This window comes from Rhopilema esculentum, chromosome 2, assembly GCF_057945365.1.
Source record: "Rhopilema esculentum isolate cy_ngs chromosome 2, ASM5794536v1, whole genome shotgun sequence".
NCBI lineage: Eukaryota > Metazoa > Cnidaria > Scyphozoa > Rhizostomeae > Rhizostomatidae > Rhopilema > Rhopilema esculentum.
The window spans coordinates 6269960-6288676 of NC_142816.1; the positions used below are offsets into that span (position 1 = coordinate 6269960).

The 18717-nt window shown below is 35.7% G+C and overlaps 4 protein-coding genes across 4 annotated transcripts; 3 read left to right on the forward strand and 1 right to left on the reverse strand.

The window, feature by feature from the left end:
• Window positions 1-202: 202 nt before the first annotated feature.
• On the forward strand, window positions 203-3096 carry LOC135695379 (succinate dehydrogenase assembly factor 2, mitochondrial-like). Its single transcript, XM_065214450.2, has 3 exons — window positions 203-587; window positions 2058-2093; window positions 2724-3096. The coding sequence occupies exons 1-3, from the start codon at window positions 343-345 to the stop codon at window positions 2971-2973; spliced, it is 531 nt and encodes a 176-aa protein (XP_065070522.2). The 5' UTR covers window positions 203-342; the 3' UTR covers window positions 2974-3096.
• Window positions 3097-3643: 547 nt separating this feature from the next.
• LOC135695721 (elongation factor Ts, mitochondrial) lies at window positions 3644-6148 on the reverse strand. The gene is made up of 3 exons (XM_089108968.1): window positions 6009-6148; window positions 4652-4926; window positions 3644-4279 (listed from the first exon to the last, which is right to left on the reverse strand). Exons 1-3 carry the CDS (start codon window positions 6049-6051, stop codon window positions 3677-3679), a joined length of 921 nt encoding a protein of 306 aa, XP_088965094.1. The 5' UTR covers window positions 6052-6148; the 3' UTR covers window positions 3644-3676.
• A 6-nt stretch (window positions 6149-6154) lies between these two features.
• LOC135695377 (uncharacterized) lies at window positions 6155-7543 on the forward strand. Its single transcript, XM_065214448.2, has one exon. It carries the CDS (start codon window positions 6257-6259, stop codon window positions 7448-7450), a length of 1194 nt encoding a protein of 397 aa, XP_065070520.2. The 5' UTR covers window positions 6155-6256; the 3' UTR covers window positions 7451-7543.
• A 2075-nt stretch (window positions 7544-9618) lies between these two features.
• On the forward strand, window positions 9619-18653 carry LOC135695374 (apoptosis inhibitor 5). The gene is made up of 14 exons (XM_065214445.2): window positions 9619-9754; window positions 10377-10538; window positions 11473-11572; window positions 12280-12345; window positions 12638-12795; window positions 13307-13441; window positions 14478-14543; window positions 14980-15171; window positions 15742-15879; window positions 16153-16211; window positions 16988-17138; window positions 17248-17307; window positions 17427-17458; window positions 17608-18653. The coding sequence occupies exons 1-14, from the start codon at window positions 9686-9688 to the stop codon at window positions 17846-17848; spliced, it is 1629 nt and encodes a 542-aa protein (XP_065070517.1). The 5' UTR covers window positions 9619-9685; the 3' UTR covers window positions 17849-18653.
• Window positions 18654-18717: the final 64 nt, after the last annotated feature.

Sequence of the window (18717 nt, forward strand, 5' to 3'; positions counted from 1 at the left end):
TTCTGTTTTATAAGTTTCTTCCAGTAGTATGTCTACTAGATTTCCGAAAACAATTAACTTTTATACTTTGACTTTGAAGTTTTTACTGCATATATTGAAGCCATGTGGAGTATTTGCGCCCGCGATTCCGTGCCGCCATGACCAGCTTCATGCATTTTTCCCCTATGCTCCTTTTTGCTGCTCAGGAAAATGTAGAACGAGGCTGTTCAAAAATGGGGCATTGCCGAAGTTATGAAATATAAATAGAGGAGCGAGTCACGGTCACTGTCAAGAAGGCTACAATCGGTTTTTGGGCAAGAATTTCGCTCTCTTTATTTCAACTTTAACAAGCTGGGTTTGGCCATGAATTTTCGCCAATGCTGCAAATGTCTGTCCTCTTCACAGCGACGATTTACTCTCGACACTGTGAGCTCAATTTGTCGTGTTCAGCAATGGCGATATTTCCAAACTGTCCGACCAACCTTCGCGTCAAATTCTGGGGATAGGATAATTGATTTCCCCGATATGGGCCCTTCAATACCAGAGTACAAGAAAAAGGAAAACGAAGATTTGCAAAAGAAGCGAGCAAGACTGTTTTACCAGAGCAGGTATTGTTTCAGCCTACTCACTGTGTGTTTGTGGACAATTGTAGGAGGCATTTAATTTCGTATCTATATAGTATATCAGTTATTCATATTACATACATCATACATGCATACTTGTTTTATATGTTATAGCGGCGTGATGCTGATGTGGACCTGCAGTACTACACTGCATTAACATGAAATAATAAAATTTGGATATGTGTACAGTACAGCATGATCCCTCTATTATCAGCTCTAGTGCATTTCAGTGGCGTGGTGGCAGGGGGGCCAGGGGGGCCATGGCCCCCCCTGAATAGGGGCGCAAATGAAGATAAGGGGGCGCCAAAATTGTTTGCTTGTAATATTTGGCTAGAAACATCAAAAGTGATCGTACACGGGTAGAGCACTTCGCTATAACTTGCTGTGAACAATCCAAAATAATGCGAGATTCTACAATCGAAGCATGTTGCGCTGCAATGACCCAATCAACATTTGTTGCATATGTTTTCGTGTTAACTATGTACGTGGCTTGCTATGTATGTATGTACGTGTTATGTTTAGCACGCCAACTAACAAAGATTTTACGTATGCCAAAAATGTTTTCTATTAGTTTTTACTTGGAACGCCAAAAAGCCTGAGTGTACGTCACAGATCTTCGGGCCTAAGTACATGGAATGCACCCTGGCAATCAATATAGCAGCTTCTTGTTATTAATATCGATGTGAAGCAAAGGTCACCCTTTCTTTCTTTTTCCAACGCATGAATCCTCCCCTCCAAAATTTTTTCTAAAATTCAAAAATCAATGTTTTTCTGAGCATCGTCGAACTGTCTATTCTGAGTGGTGTAGTGATTAGTTAAATTTTATTCTGGGAGATGCATTTTTAGCCATTCTAGAAGGCTTGATTTCAAAAATTTTCTTGCGCGTCGGACCCAACCATGGTGGGTCCTCCTTTGTCACTAAACTTGATCCTTAGCCCAACCCCAGATTCTATTCTGTGGCCGCCCGCCTCTGTCCGATTCAATAGTGGGATTCAACGCCCGAAACTTTCAAGTTGTTGAAAAAACTACTATTTAATAACTACTAAAGAATAACAAACTTGAACCATGTTTGTATATCATAGATTATATATGCGATGACACGCTTATAAGCCAATTCAAAATAGCTTGATATTTTACCGAACCACGATCGAGAAGGTCAAATGTTAGGATTACATAACTTTTCCGTTCATATTCGCATTTTTAGTCAAACATTATTTATGAAATTTTGCATTCAAGTTGCAAAAATCGATTTCCCTTCTAGAAACACATGCCTTTATATAGCCACGATTTATGTGACGATATATAGATAGGGCGCAAAAATCGACTTGGCCACCCCAGGGAAAACATAGCCACCCCGCCACTGGTGCATTTGATACTAAGTTGAACCAACTTTTGGAACTATATCCCACAAGTTTTGTGCAAACATCTGTTGCAAAGCAAATATCTTCTTTTTAGGAAACGTGGAATGAGTGAAAATGGCTTGCTGTTGAGGTACGTACCTAGGAATTTTTATAATGTACTTAGTCTTTATAAAAAATTTTGCCAGACCAGAAACTTTGTTTCTTGCACGGACAAGTTTACATTGAAAATTTGAGACTGCGCACCTGAAATCATATATTCTTACTTAATAATGATTAATAATGTTAGATGTTATTATCCAGTGCATTTGCATGGCCAATTTGCAGAACCGCACAGATGTGTGTGTTGGCAATATATTGCGGGCATGCAACAAAGTTTCCAGTCCAGGAGCCTGGTATCGGTGAAACTGGTCTACAGCTACATGAGGCGTCAGTGGTTTGTAAGCTGCAAACTTTTACTGCCACTCTGTGGGACGGCTTACACTCTGCCAACGCCTTAGCACTGCTTTGTGGTGTGGCTCTTGGATAATTTACTTAAATATACTGTTGAATCACTTAAAACTCACTGCATACTTATTTTGCCTACAAATTTTTTGCTTATTTTGCAACTGCATGTACGAAGGTAGTGTCAGATCTAACAGTATATCAAATATCAAACTTTTATCTGACATATTGAATCAAACCTTTAATCATGACTCTATAGTATGTTTATAACTTATAGCTTTTCATTTTTTAATGTCAGCATCGTGTATTTTTTTCCCAGTACATTTGCTACCCTGCAACTCCATAAACTAGAAGAAAGGCTTCTCGATCAGTATGACAAATTAATCAATAAACCATCAAATGATTGGGAGATTTTCTATTGGATGACAGAAAAGAAACCCACACCTGATGAATATAACAATGAAATCATGAACATGTTAAAGAAGCATGCAAAAAATGAAAAAATGGAAATGCGTCATAAACAGCCAGACTTGGATGTAAAAACGACACCTATGGCATCAAAAGAGTAAAGGAATCTAAAGAGTGTTTATGTCGTGTTACACCTTTGAAATTCAATAATTGATAAAAATTTATTTATTTTTTTAAATGCTGAGTTTTGCAAGGACAAAGCTTTATCCACATCTTCTTTTCCACCACTTTGCTCTTGTTTTCTCGTTTGATCTTGTGTAAAATTTCAAAACGTTAAAGGTCATATCCAGTTAAAACCTCCCTGAAGAGTCATCTTTGGTTAAGACTTCCAACAAACAGTCATTGTCAGTAACTTACTTACAATCTGGGGTCACTCTATAAAGTTCTTCATGATGTCATCAAGAGAATGAAAGTGGGAGTTACTTTCAAGTTGAAAGTAATATTTCTCAAAAGAATTGACTGTAAAGCATGCTTGTAGATCTTATTACAAAATTCCTCCAAAATAGGGTTTCCAGATTTAATTTTCTACAACCTATGACGGCAGTTTAAGTAACAAGCCCTCATTTGACATATATCAACTCTGTATATATTCTTTCTTATTTGGGAAAACTATGTAACACTGTCACTTCCTACCTTGAAAAGTTTGTCTTTTGTTATCCATTAAAGTACCCTTTCTTTATTTCAATATTCATGATAAATTTCATTTACACCATAAGATTGGTGGTGCAAATAATTTCTTTTAAGAGAAAGGAAAATAAAAAAACAGCAAAATCAATTTTTATGAATTTAAAAAAGATAAATTTTCTATTCTCCACATTGATACCTCAAAAAATCAATCACTCTGGTATTAAACTTTTCTAGCAAATTCCTAACAGTAATATCACCATCAAGAAGATACTCTTGATTCAGTAGCACTAATTCAGCCTCATTGTCATTCACCTCTTTATCAATATATTGTGGCCTCATACCAACAACATGTTGTGCTAATCCAGTTGCAAGTGAAGTTATTTTTGGGTCTCCATTGTTATGCAGTACAACAAGGCCCAAATACTTGCCGAAATGCACTCCATCTATATGACCTGAATTGTTACCATGAGCATAGATGCCAATCAAATTTGTTTTTGATGTTGAAATTGTGACTGCCCGGTTAATGACAATATTTTCTCCTAGCTGAGAAATCACTGACACAATACTATCTTTAAGAAGTCCATTTTCAATTTGAACTTGATCAAGTTCATGGGGTGGTATAATTTCCCTAAGATGTGCATTATCCTCTCCAGCCAATGAGTTGATGAGGGCATTTTGCTGTAGCACTCTCTGTTTGAAATACAAAGCCCCTTTTACAATATCCATTGTCAGGTTTCTGAAAACTTCATTTCTTGAAACAAAGTCTGTCTCACAATTAACCTGTAAAAAGAAATACACTTGGTAGCTCCAAACATACTATTAGGTGCTAGTACTAATAGCATGGTGGTGTTATTCTGTTGGTCATGTTGAATAAATGGTGTTTTAAAAAACTGTTTTATTGATAGAAAATGTTTATTTACAGCTGTGTTTAACAAGAAGCTCTCCATAAGATGATTCTACATTTGTTAAAAAAGATGTCTAGGCACTAAGACTATGTATATGATCTCGTCTGATAATTTGCTGAAAAATACACAAGCCAATTAGTAAAATAGTAACTTGTTCTAGACCATGAAGTGACAAAAAATGATAATAAATTTCCCTATAACCAAAGTATCTTTATTGAATTAATTTATTGAGAAAAGAAACTCTTACTTCAACCATTGCAGCAATATTATCACGAACAACAGCACCAATGAGTCCATGACTTGTCTGTCTTCCTTTGACCTTTTCAGCTTTCTTCCAACCCTCTTTTTTGGACTGTTCTTCAAGCCATGCAAATGCTTTTGCAAAATCATTGCTACAGGTAACTAGAGCTGTTTGACATTTTGAAAATGGAAATCCTGTCTCCTTTCGTAATTTGGCCAAAAGTTCCTTGTTTGCTTTACCACTGCTGGATAATTGACAAGAAGAAACTCTGACAAGGGATCCTGTGAAAGAAAAATATGTTTTTGAGATACTTCCTAGATAGGCCTGCAAGTGACAATTTAACAATTTTATAGAGATTATTAAGGGTGAACTGTATGGTTTTGGTAGAGTATTAGTGGTTTCAGCAAGTTAGTCCTATCCTTCCAAAATCATAACTTGATTTAAAGATTCTGTGATAATAGCAATAATAATATATTTACAATCTGACATTCAATTAGCACATCCTATAACACACAAACCAATCTGATTCACAAAAGCTTTGTTGAAAAACCATGGTCTTAAACAAGAGTTTGCAAACCAAAATCCATACATGCCAAACAATTGCTGTATAAATTTATCTCTGTACACATAAGAAGTTTCTCCAGGCAACACAAAATAAAGGGCTGCAAACACATTACTGACTTTAAATAAAATCAAATTTCACACATGCATATAAATTGTTTTTTATATGAGAAACATGTTTTAAGAACAACAACACTGGAAGGCTAATGAAGAAAAGAGAAAAAATATATTTTATCGAAAATAATAAACATAACCAAAGGAGAGCAAATAATAACATACATTCAACATTCTGTGTATTGCTTTCTATAGTTAGTTTAAAGAGTTCCATTACTTAAAAAAAACTCAAAGGCACTTTGTACCAATTAATTTTGATTTACACTTGAATTCATTACGTAATAATCTACATTACACTAAATATCAAAGAGCCTATTATTAATGTGAACAATAGACAGGCAGGATAAAGTGCCTTTAAGAATTATTTGAGACAGGAATTGCCAAAAATAAGCAAGGATGCTATTTGAATAAGGTGCGTATGATTCTTGATTGACTCATTTTAGGCACAAACTCTCCAAAGCTTTTAATTAATCGCTATACATTTTATACAAGGACCTTAGGTATCTAGTAATCAATCTCTGCAGGAACATCATTAATGAAAATCTAAAAAGGAAAATAATTATATATTAAGCAGTAACAGTTGGTCGCCAGGCTGGGCCTAAGGACTGCCTGAAAATGTTATGTAACAACGTAACTTATCACGATTCACAAGAAAGATTCAAATTAAATATGCAGTAATTTCGCTCACTCAAGAACGTCAACGATTTCCTGCTTTCTTTATGGAGCAGCATCTTAAAATTGTGGTTCGTGAAAAGAGGAATTGCTGTGCCAGCATCTGCACCTACACCGCCATGTGAGCCGTGTCTCGATTCCAATACAAATGAGAGGCAGAAACATGAGATTGCCAAATCTACTTAATCGCAAGCTGTAGAAAATGGTTATGGAGCACAACGAAGAGTAAGTTGTTGTTTGGTCGAAGTTTTCTAACAAGAAATTATGGCTTATTTGCGATGTCTACAGAGTGTAAGAGCCATCTCAAAAGATGAAGAATCTGGTACTAAGCGTGTAAAACCAGCTGATCTTGACATCTATTTTGAGCCCAAGTCAGTTATACCATATTCTTCACTAGAGGAAAAACCTTATGCTTTCCAGAAATATGTATCTGTTGTTCGAAAGAAACTTTGGAGATTCAAAGACGTTACTTTAAATGCATATAAATCAGCAGAGGCATCCGTTGTTGGTGCCAAAGATGGAATTGTCGATGTTTATGAATCTGCTAAAAGTGATCCCCTCTCGATGGTTAGGCCGGGCTGCATAACTGCTGCCGTCATAGCAGGAGCTGTTGTCCAGGGAAGAGGAAAGAAACCTTTCTTGAGACTTTCTAGTGCATCAGTTGCAGGTGCTCTCGTTGCAAGTGTTGCTTACCCAGATAAAGCGTTTAAGGTTGCTAAAAATGTTTACATGGTAACAAAAGATGCTAGTGTTTCTTTAGCAGAAAGAATGCGTAATATAGCAGATCAAGCCAAGGGAACAAAAACAGATGAATTAGCCAATGCAACTATGAATCCTGAACGTGAAACAGCTGGTGAACCATCAGACGATGAAGGAACAGGAGAATTCCCAGAGGTTGCTACAGTAGGTCATGATACTCATGCAATTAATGCAGATGAAAGTTCAGTGGAAGCTGAAAGAAAGCCAGCTGAAGGAGATCCTCAAATTGAAAGCATTGCTTTGATACAAGAACCTTTAGATGTTGTGATAAACATTATTAAAGATGACAGTGGAGAAGAGATATGTTTATTAGAAAATTCAGTAACAAAATCAAATGCAGATGACAGCAAAGAGGAGGGCAGTGAAGCAGCAATGCCGAGTACTGATTCAGTTGAAAGCTCTTTGTCAGTTGAAGAGAAGAACATTGAGACAGAAGTGACTGAAAGTAAATCAGAAGTATTGTTGATTGATAATGATGAGAAAAACCAGGGATCACCCAATGATGTATCACACATGCAAGATGAGGAGAAGCCAGGAATAGCATCTGAAACACAAATAAATCCAACTAAAACTTATATTCCCAATGAAGAAGTTATGAAAAGTGAAGAAGTGAAAGAAGAAAAATCTCCTTCTACTGACAATGTAGATTATGGGCAATCAAGTCCAGAAGATCAAGATATGTACTCTACAAGAACATAAGATTCACAAATACATCATTTATCAATTATATTGCAGATGCTGTAATCAAGACATATTTGTTGTTCACTGCCATTTTATCATTTTTTCGAAAGATATTGCGTTGTTGGATTTTTTGTCTTCAATAATCTTCATGGATAAGGGAAGTTGTGATATCAGTGTCTTGATGTTAACAATGTGTCCTAAAATGTTCAATTTTTGACATTCAATTACAATTTTATTTTTTCACATGAAAAATGATTTTTTTTATACAACTGGATATGTGATTTATATATAACTAGGTAGCAAACTTGAAAACATGTTTGTAACATTACCCATAACATTATTCACTGTGTGAAAAAGCTTAATAAAGCAGTAAAGAACTTAAATTTTATCCAGGATGCTGAAATAAGGCAGTTTAATTCAAAGTCCTTTCAAAAATGACACAAGCCATCAAGAGTTTGAGTCAACCCTCAATAGTATTTTCATCAGAAAATTTCTGCATGAATTTGTCTTTGAAAGGAAAGAAACTAGCAAAAACTTGGAAAGACTAACATCAAGTGGGGCGAGATGAAAATGAAACTGCGCCAAGGTGGCCTTTCACTTAAGTTGTATGTGTACTGGCTCCTTATGAAATGAGAACAGTACAAAATTAATGGGTAAACATAACTAATTTTTCGATAGAAAGGCACCAGCCAGCCCACACTGACAAAATACTCATTAAAATAGCCAGAGCGGAAGGTCAAAGTTTTAATTAAGCCTCTCGTTTCGTCAAAACCAGTCAGGCAACAAAATATCTGTCTTTTTTGGAGGTCAAAAGATTTTAAATAATCAATCTTTTTCAGTCAATTAAAATTTAAAATGATATCAAATTGCTCAAACACAAAGTCAAATAAATTTCTTCTAAAATATTTTTCATATTATATTTCATATTTCATTTCTAGGGTTGCCCTTCAACAAAGTTGATTTGCAAGTGAACCTAACTAAAAAATAACAATTACAATTAATAATACTTTAAAAACCCATAATTATAAAACCCTATTTATAGCAGTATTTACATAAAATAATGTAGAAGAGGAAGCACACTGTGAGTTACGGGTGAAAAGGCTACAGAGGTATTCTGGAGCCAACATAGAGGCTCATTGAGAGAGGAAAATTAGCAATCTGAAGACCCCACGCCCTTTTTAGCACCTATGATTCGGTCTAACCGAATTTTCCATTTCAAAATGTCTTGAAATATCTATTGTTTCTTTTTCTTTATCTTATGCTTTTCCTTAAGGAAATGATACAGTGGCGGATTGAAGGAGGTAACTAGAGGGCAGTTGCCCCTCCCTCACCGAGTTGAAGCAAGTCTGGCGCCCCTTTTTGGTAATGGTTGTGGAAATTTCCTTTAGAAAGCCTTCTCTAACAAAGTTCTGAAATGACAATCAAATATACCATCGACTATCATTGATTTTTTTCAATAAATGCCACCACCAAGTTTGCCGAGTAAGCACCAAAAATGCCGAATCTGCCGGGTTAAGGACAGATTCAGGACTCTTGGAAGGGTGTCGCCCATGTAACCCTAAGTGTGGGTTATAGATCTCCAACGTTTTTTGTGTCTTTTTAATGCTAGTAAAGGGGGCTGTTTCTATACTTGTTTAAAATCTTCATCTTTTCCCAGTGGGTGGTTTTGAGAATTTGCTTATATTGATAGTCCGACTGTCATTTGGTATACCGAAAGAGAGGGTTGAGTTCCCCAATATGGTGTGTAAATTACTTGGGAGTTACCTGGTTGTAGAAGTATACTCAGAAGGATTTCTGTATTTTGTTATTCTTCTTTCTCTTTCGTAAAAGTTTTGTAAAAACAGTAGCAAAATCTTGCTCCGACAAATTTATAAATTTTCTTCGTTTATCTTTCGAAGGGTGGGCTAAGCAGCTCCGACGGGGGGCTGTAGCCCCCCTGCCACCCTCTGGCACCACCACTGATCTTATTATCTTTGAGAAAAATTCTAAACTTCCTCTGTGACTGCTTATTGTAACAAAAGCAGTGAGATTGAATCGGAGAGGTATCGAAAAACAGAAAATATTGAATCAAGAAGTTCGTTTCATTTTGGATCGTCGAGTACAGTACATTTTTTATGATGGCTCTTGAATATGTTGTTTCATGTTTACTTCCCTGAATCGGTCTGAAGTATGTTTCATAATACCTTCCTAGCCTCGAAAGCGCATGTGGACTTGGCGCATGCGGATTTACTCCCTCCACCACATTATCTGAAAATGGCGGGCGTAGAGGAGTTGTACAAGAGCTTTGGGGTCCTTGCAGATGCTGGAGATAAAATATCCGAGGTATTTTATTAATTACAAGATACCTATTTGGGTCAAAGTAGATCTGTGTGTTGTTAATGGTTAGCTGGCCTTCGCTAGGAAAGCAAAGTTGTGCGCGAAGTACCATCAGGCCAAAATCAACCAACATAAATCGGACTTAAACAGAAATATTTTCTGACTGAAATTGTTTGAGTTCTTATGGACGTAGACGTATATCTTGCAATGGTTAACCTTGAAGCCACACATTAGTCGTTTGTTTTTGCAACTCTGGTAACTTCCACAGTGGATAATATTCAGTCATGGTTTGAATGATAACACTTATGTAAACACTCGTAGTCTATGTTCTATTTTTGTGTTACACTTGCAACGAATGATACAAAATCTGACCGGAGTCCAGATTGAAAAAACATGTATGATCTGGCTATGCTTGGCCTGGGCAACAGCCACACAATCAGCTTCATCATGCGAGCAAAGGAATTTCTGATTCAATGATGCTTATACGTAAAAGACTATTATAATATATAACTGACTTGATTGATATTGTGGTTAATGCTCTTGTGCAAGTAATCCAGCATAGCTGTGAGCATATGCAAGTTTGCCAGCATAGATTGTTATGAATGCAAATTTTTATAATTTTTTGCAGCATGAAGATGCATATAAAGCTATAATCGATGGAGTAAAAGGAGATGCACCCCAAAAGAAGCTTGCTTGCCAGTTTATTCCACGCTTTTTCAAGGACTTTCCAAAGCTTGCTGAACAAGCAATTGATGCACAACTTGATCTTTGTGAAGATGAAGATGCAGTAGTATGACTTTTATAATTTTTACTACAGGATCAAATTTATAGCAGTGTAATTATGACACATTAATGACAATTATTATTAATAAGTTATATCATTAACCATACTGTAATGAGCAAGTCAAATTAAACTGGAGTGAAACCACATTTACAGAGTAGACTACCATCCTTTTAATCCACAAGTGGCAATGTTGGGACAGCAATGCTGAGCTAGAACCCTGGTAGCAGGGTAAATTTTTATCCATCTTTGCAAATTTGTAGGTTGGCAATGCCAGTGTGTGCAATTCTGGGTTAACAAAATAAATTGGCTATCTGGTGAACAATGAAATATAATAATATATACCAACAAACTTGTTTACGTAAACAGGCCATATGTTAGTATTTGGGGCTTTAAAACCATTGATGGAGTGTCATATCCTTTGCTCAGCCAATCTTACCATTGAAGGTAACATGATAGACACAGAAAAGACAAACATGAATTATCAATGTTGGCTTTTACACCAGTAATGCTGAATGGCAGCCTAGATTTGAGGGGCCGCAGTAGAGGGAATATGCTTTTGACTGATAACAAGAGATGTCATGGCCTATCTCATTTTAAGCATGTTACTTCAACATATATTTAGAATTCAGTGGCCATTTCTTGAATACTTATTTTCAATAAAAGTATTATCCATTCATGATAACCAATTCATACCTCATTCACATTATGACACACCCCCAACAGATCAAATTTCCCCTTTAAAATCAAACTGCCTTTTCTACTTTTATAGAACTTTTATATATTTTTAAAGAACATATAGACCTTAACATTGTAAGTATTGAATTGATCCATATTTCTTTACAATGATCCTGAAATTTTTTTCAGTAAGATTAAACAAGTAATGTTATTCTCATCATTGTCAGTTGGTCCCCATTACATCCCCTTTGCTAACATTTCACAGATTCGTAGACAAGCAATGAGAACACTTCCAGATTTCTGTAAAGATGATGCTGACCATGTGACACGAATTGCAGATATTCTAACACAGCTACTGCAAACAGGTAATATTTTTTATGAAAGTTCTCAGTTGTCCTCCTCCATGATTGAAATTTATTTGGTAGCCTCAACTATTATATGCATAGTTTTGAATATAACATTATAAGACCTATTCTAAGGATATTCTCAATAGGTATCATACACTATATTTTTATCCCAGGAAAAATTGCTTCATGGTGTCATAAACAATGATGTTTGAAATGGTTGCAAAAAAATGGTTTTAGTATCCAACCAATAAATCTAGCTTTTTAATGAAGCTACAGTGACTTTTTGTAGATAGATTTCAATTGTACCCTCTTTGAACCTATTGAATACATTTCTAAGAAATTTAAACAAACATCAGACTGATGTCTACATACCAATCAATATATAAATTGATGCCATATTTTTAAGATCTTCCATAGGCATATGGTAAATGAAATAGAATCTAAGTGAGGTAAAGCTGAAAAGGGATTCTCTTGACTCTTGTAAAGACTTGAGCTTACCAAATTTACCAGTCTGATGAAACAGTTTAAAAATATGAAACTAAGATGAAACACAACAACATATCATTTTATGGTCCGATTCCTTTGTTCTCTTTTATTTTAAACTAACAAATGTCTGATGTTTCTGAACTAACAAGTATTAAACAGTCTCATTTTAGCATCATATGTTTAAGGAATTACTACATAATATAAAAATGTGTGCTAATTAATGTAATTTATGCTTGCAGAAGATGAAGTTGAATTAGCAATTGTGAAAAGTGGTTTGGTATCATTGATCAAGAAGAACCCAAAAGGTAAAAAATTACCATTGTTTCTCTTTTGATATTGATTGATAAAGGTTTTATATGTAGGCTACCCAGTCCATTTGTATGCATTGTTATGGTTGTTTAAAATTAAATTTTGTTTGGATAGTTTTGAAAATAGTGTTTCATAAACCTTTTTTTTCTTTGATTTCACCCATAAGAAGCTTTTACAATGTTGTATTTTCGGAATTAAACTCTTAAGTCCAAACATTCTTTTATTATAGTAACATTGTAGTAGTTATAAGGAATGGTGCCTCTAATAACAATACATTTCATATTGCAGGTGCTCTCGGTGGTATTTTTTCACAGATTGTAAGTGAAGATGATGTTGTAAGGGAAAAAGCAATAAAGTTTTTGAACTACAGTGTTCAGCTGTTGCTGAAAGAAGTCTTCCATCCAAATCCCGACATGGAAATGTTTCTTTTTGAAGAAATAAAAAAGGTACATATATTTATTATTTCTTATTTATTTCTTGTTAGTAAAAAACTCACGGCATAGTCTTGATGTTGGAAATTTGCCTGCTGAGCCATTTTTGCTACTTTTTAAGCAAGGTAGGCTGAAGTTGCATCACTTGCATTGTTTGTATTACCTGATCTTTTGTAGACCCTATCTTTGCCTCATATTTGCCTCATTAATTCGTAGACCCTATCTTTGTTTGGAAGGGGGGGGGGGGTCTATGACGTAGGCTAGATAATCTGAAGCTGTATTATAATTTTGAGTCTTTTTGAAGGGAGGTGATGGTGATGTCCCCCTTCACCCTCTCACTACCCAGGTGTCTGCCACTTCAGAGGTTCCTAAACAACCTGATAAAAATTCAGACAGGGCTGAAATTCAGAAATTCATTACATGAAAATATTTTAAACTAATCACACAGGATTTTTACTTAATCACATATCATGAAGTTTTCAAGGTTAGCTGTATAATTTGATATGTATTTCGCCCCCATTTATAGACAATGAGTGATGTCACTGGCGATGAGTTCAAATCATTTATGGCAGTTGTTTCAAAACTGAAGTCAATAGTCAGCCAACCGCAAAATCTTGCTGATGTCATTGCAGAGCAGGCAGAATTAGAGAAGAGTTTTGAGGTACAAAATGTTGTCACAACTATATAAATATGAAATATATAATGATGTACAAATATGACAGTTATGTAGGGCTACTGGCAGCATTGTAATATCTTTGCTCAGCACAAATCACACATTAAAGGTAAACAATAGAAAAATAACAGGCTATTTCTTAAGGTTAAGACTGCACCTCCTTGTTGATCAAAAACGTTTAGAAATTATTTTTCTTGGATGGAATGTCTATTCACTAAAATCTTGAAGATGATAGAAAATTGCACCTGCAGTTCTAAGCAACATGTTTGTATTGATGTTTATACTGGTTTGAAACAGTCAACCCCAGGGCTAAAGATTGCATTTGATTTTGGAAATTCTACCTTGGACATTTTAAGGAAGTTATAGACAGTTTTTGAAGTTAAAGTTCCAAATTGTCCTTTCTTTGACATTGGTTTTGGAAAGTAGATTCAAATTGTCCTGCTGCCTGAAGATGTTTTTAGAAAGTTAAAAGACACCAGCTTGATGAATACAACTACCATCCCAGCTCCCCATGGTCAAGTTGCTCTTAGATAATTGGTAACCAGTGGTACTTGGCAGTTAATGATGAAAACCTCTCGGCTAACGAAGTGTCAGTTTTGACACCATGATTTAAATTATCATACAACGTCCTATCTGAAACTGCCTATTATACTTGAAACAGACGTTTAATCTTGCTCTTGATTTCCTAACATCTTATGAAGTTGTTAGACTAATCATCGACTAATAACTATAACTGTAGCAATCAATATTTATTATAGCCCAATTAGGCACCTTGCACTGAATCTGCTATCACCCAATGTTATGTAAAGTTTGCAGAATTGTCTATGCCCAACTAAGGAGCAAATTTAAGGCTTCGCTCCTCATTTAGGCCAATCAATTGCCTATAAATTACTTAGAGTGACCTCAATGCTATCCTTATCCTTACATAGTATGACCTCAATGCATAGTATGTCACAGAAAGTGTATTGCCATTTGAAGCAATCCGTAGTACGAAATAACTGTTTTTGTTTAATGTCTTCCCTAGCCATCAGACATTGATTCGATAGATCGTTTGATCACATGCACAAGACAGGCGGTGCCCTTCTTCAAGGTAAGGAATCCAATGCATTCATCTCGTTATGTCCAAATTGCCAGTTTTTTATTGAAGGTTAAGGCTGCATGTTCTTGTTTATTAAGCATATGTTTAGATATATTTTTCTTTATGAACGATTGTTGAAGTTATGATTAAGTTAAAAATGTAATGATCAGGCATGGTTCAAGAAATGACCGATAGCTGTCAAATAACATAGGGGATACTCCATTCCCAAGAACCTAGTCTGCATGCTGAGCTTCACAGACATCCTCTCTAAATTCTGTGAGTGGAGAGTTGCATAAAATGTATTAATTTCTCTATGAACAATCTTTGTCTCCGCGCTGTTATCAATTTTTCAGCTTCTCAATTGTATATTCTACCGTATTGTTACTCCATCCCTTGCTATGTTTTCTGGCGTTCCATATTCCAACATCCACATTTCTTCATGATTTAGAAGGGAGCATCGTCAGAGAAGTTCTATGATTATCTGGTAAAGAACGTCTTACCTGTCATCAATGAAGTTGCTCAAACAGGTGAAATGGGCGACTTCCGACTTGAGCTGTTGAAGTTGTTTGTCGAAGTATCCCCCTATGTCACAGAGGATCAAGCCAAAGAATCAATTGATATTATTTTCAATAAATTGATTGTAAGTTATAAAACTTTGGTGTAAAAGCTAGTTTTTTTAGATTTTCATTATATTCTGTTCAGTTATTTAGGATGTTTAGATGTTTAGTTGATTTTTAGGGTGCGACAGCAGTGTTTCAAGGATTGCCTACTTTTACCCAGTTGTCTTCAGTTGTCATATAATTGTCGGTTGTCACAAGAAATAACTTGAAAAGTAGTATAATTGCGCTCCTTAAATACAGACACGTGGTTTCGCCACTACGGGGAAAATATTGCAATTAGGTGGAATTCGCATCTTGAAAATTTGACAAGCTCTTTTCGGAGCCTCCAAATGTAAGATTGATTGCAGAAGATACACAGTTAAGAGACAGGATTTTTACTTAAATTTGCTGATTTCCAACTGCATGTATGGTTTTGGTCATAAGGTTGTGCTTCTAGGGCACTACTTGTCAGTTACATGTTTCTATTACTGTTCTTTGCGGATTTCATATAACAAACACAATTTTCCTCTGATTGCGACTTTTTTATCGTAATTAATTTGAAGATCGAACGAGCTACGAATAGAATCTGTGTAACATTGTTTGCCTTTAAGGATTACATGCCAGCACCTCCGACCGACGAGGAAGAAGATAAAGAGGCTGCAGATGATAAAGAAATAGAGGCTGAGAAGAAGTTGAATTTCTCATACGTTGAGTGTCTTCTTTTCACTTTTCACCAGCTCGGCAGACAGGTAGGGGCCCACTTTAAAGTACCGTATTTCTTCTAAAGAACGCGTTTATTACAAACTCTAACTTTTGGATGCGGCGATCAATTAGAGGTCAATCCAATGGAATTTGTAGCCACTGATTCCATCTAATCTTACGCGTATGATTAGGATCTGTGAGACTCGTCTTGACATCGAGGCTATAATGATTGAAACTTATCTTTAGAAAGCGGCTTTCCGAAATTTTTATCAGTTGGTTTGTGCTAGTATGAAGTCATCAATGTTTGATTTTTATTACAGGACGAAGAGTATCTATCGAAAGAAGAAGCAGCCGAAAAATTAAAAGATTTTAGATCAAGGTCTGTCCTTTTCCTATTTATTTTCTACAACATTTCGCGTTCACATCATTTGAAAACATCTTTACACGGTAATTTCACGTTCTGCTAGATGGCAATTGGAAAGACGGAAATACAAAGTTGAACTAGTAGCTCGTTGTGCAATTTTGCCCGTTAATTTCCCAGAATTTCAAAGATTATCAGCACTTTCTCTGTAAATGTATGGTTGATTCTTGTTTTTGCCGCATTGGCAGATCACCGCTGCAGGGGTCTAAGGCACAATAGGCTATTTTGATATTATATGCTTCATAACAATCTATTTATGAGCAAATTATTTATCATAACAATCGAATCAAATCTATCGAAACTATTTGACCACAAGTTCAGAAGGCAAGATCAGTTCAACTGCCATTTGTTTAACATTGATTTTCAAACGAAAACAGAGTTGCACCCGCAACAACTCGGAAAGTTATTCATTCAGAGGGGCATACATCGAGATACCGTTTCTAAAAGGTTAATACAGTCTAATTGTTTAAAAATGAACTTGGGCTGTGTTAAAATGAAGACTGAAACTGTCCTCAATATAGAGGATTAACAAGTAGACTAAACATGCTGAAATCATGTTTCATTTGCCCTTCCAGGCTTCAGCACCTAGACGAAACATGTTGAAATCATGTTTTATTTGCCCTTCCAGGCTTCAGCACTTAGACGAAACATGTTGAAATCATGTTTTATTTGCCCTTCCAGGCTTCAGCACTTAGACGAAACATGTTGAAATCATGTTTTATTTGCCCTTCCAGGCTACAATACTTTGCAAGACAATTACAAGCGTACATAAAACAGTTGAGAGTGGCATTACAGGGGAAAACGGGTGCAGAACTGGAGGAGGCAGAAAACAAAATCAAATGTCTAGCTTTAAAAACAACAAACAACATCAATGCCCTTATACGAGTAAGTAGCAAATCAATGTTTTTAAATATTGTACTGTTGTTCTGATCTTTCATAAGTTATCTTTGTATGGAAAAGTTACTCCTACTAAAATTATTTTTCTGTCGCTCAGGATCTGTTTCACAACCCGCCATCGTACAAAAGTGTCATTATTCCGTCATGGAAGGCTCCTGTAAGTTTTCATTTTTTGCCAAGTTCCCTTCTAAATAAAACAGTGATCATTTTGCAATTCGTTCTTTGCTTGATGATTATATATAAGGTTAATTTTTAATACCCTTTTAACTTTTGCAGAATCCATCTATCCCAGAAACAGTCGATGAGAGGTTAGTATGACGTCATTATATTTCATTTATAGCTCTTTTTTAAATGATTTTTTATGGTATTGTGAGAAGTTTTGAGAATATTTAAGCGGAAAAATGGAAACATGTGCGAATTGTGCTGCATTGCAGATGTGTGTTTCGTTATTTTTCAGACGAAAGAGGGCTGGAATAACCCCGGTAACATTTGAAGGTTCGCCGACCACAAAGAAGAAGAATTCATCAGAGGTATACACGCCACCCAGCCGAAGGAATGGATCTGCAACAAAGTCTCCAAATTGGTCAGGGGGTTACGGTCAGAGCAATTATAGGAGAGGGTTCGGAAGGCAGCGACGAGGACGAGGGCGTGGTCGAGGAAGTCGCGGGGGAGGCTACAGTGGGTTTTTATATCGGTAATTAGAGAGGTGGAAAAATCAGTGCAGTTGCTTCGAATTAAAGGAGTTGTCTGTTGTTTGCCCTGAGTTTTGAACTTTTGCCATCAGCCGTTTTCGCCTGCAGAGAGGTTGTAAATGCAGCTAAGTGGTGCGTCGTTGAAAGGTGACGTTGTGAGAATATATCGAATCTTTTGTCACAAAAGTGCTTTATTTTGGAAGATTCTTAAAGCAATGGCGGGAGATACTACGTCAAAAGTCAGCTGAAAGTGTTTGAACATTTCTTTTTTTATCACTTTATGAATTATATGGACTTTAAATGGGGGTTATCTCGTTTTGCGTTTTCCCGTAAATGTTGCAACATACCTGATACCAATGTGGTTAGATTTTGTTACTACTCTACGACTTGCAACCCGAAATAGAGCTCTTGCTTCAAATGTAAGCCACTCTAATTTTGAATATAACCCATTAATTTCAAACAATTTTATGGCAACTGCTCCTCTTCCAACCTTTTATGCTTCTAGATAAAAAGTGCACATGTAATGTAATACAGGAAGGATTACTTATCAGCTTTTTTCTTCATTTAATGTTGTAGAAAACGGACTGTTTAAATGTAGTTTGTTTTTGTCAAAAGACGTTCATTCATTTTATTAAGTGATAGACGCTGTTTGATATTTTTTGTTGAGCAGTTTCTTTTATTGATTATTATGAATAATGATTTAGTGCTATGCAGAATATATGGCCTTGTTTTATCTTAAATGTAACGTGTTAACTATTAAAAATTAACCAAATCTTGCTTTGATGCGGCTATTAAAGTTCCTAGATTTCTACATCGTCTTTTGCATGTAGTTCTGTTTTGTTCTTGCCTTCATTATGTATCGACGCTTTGAGATA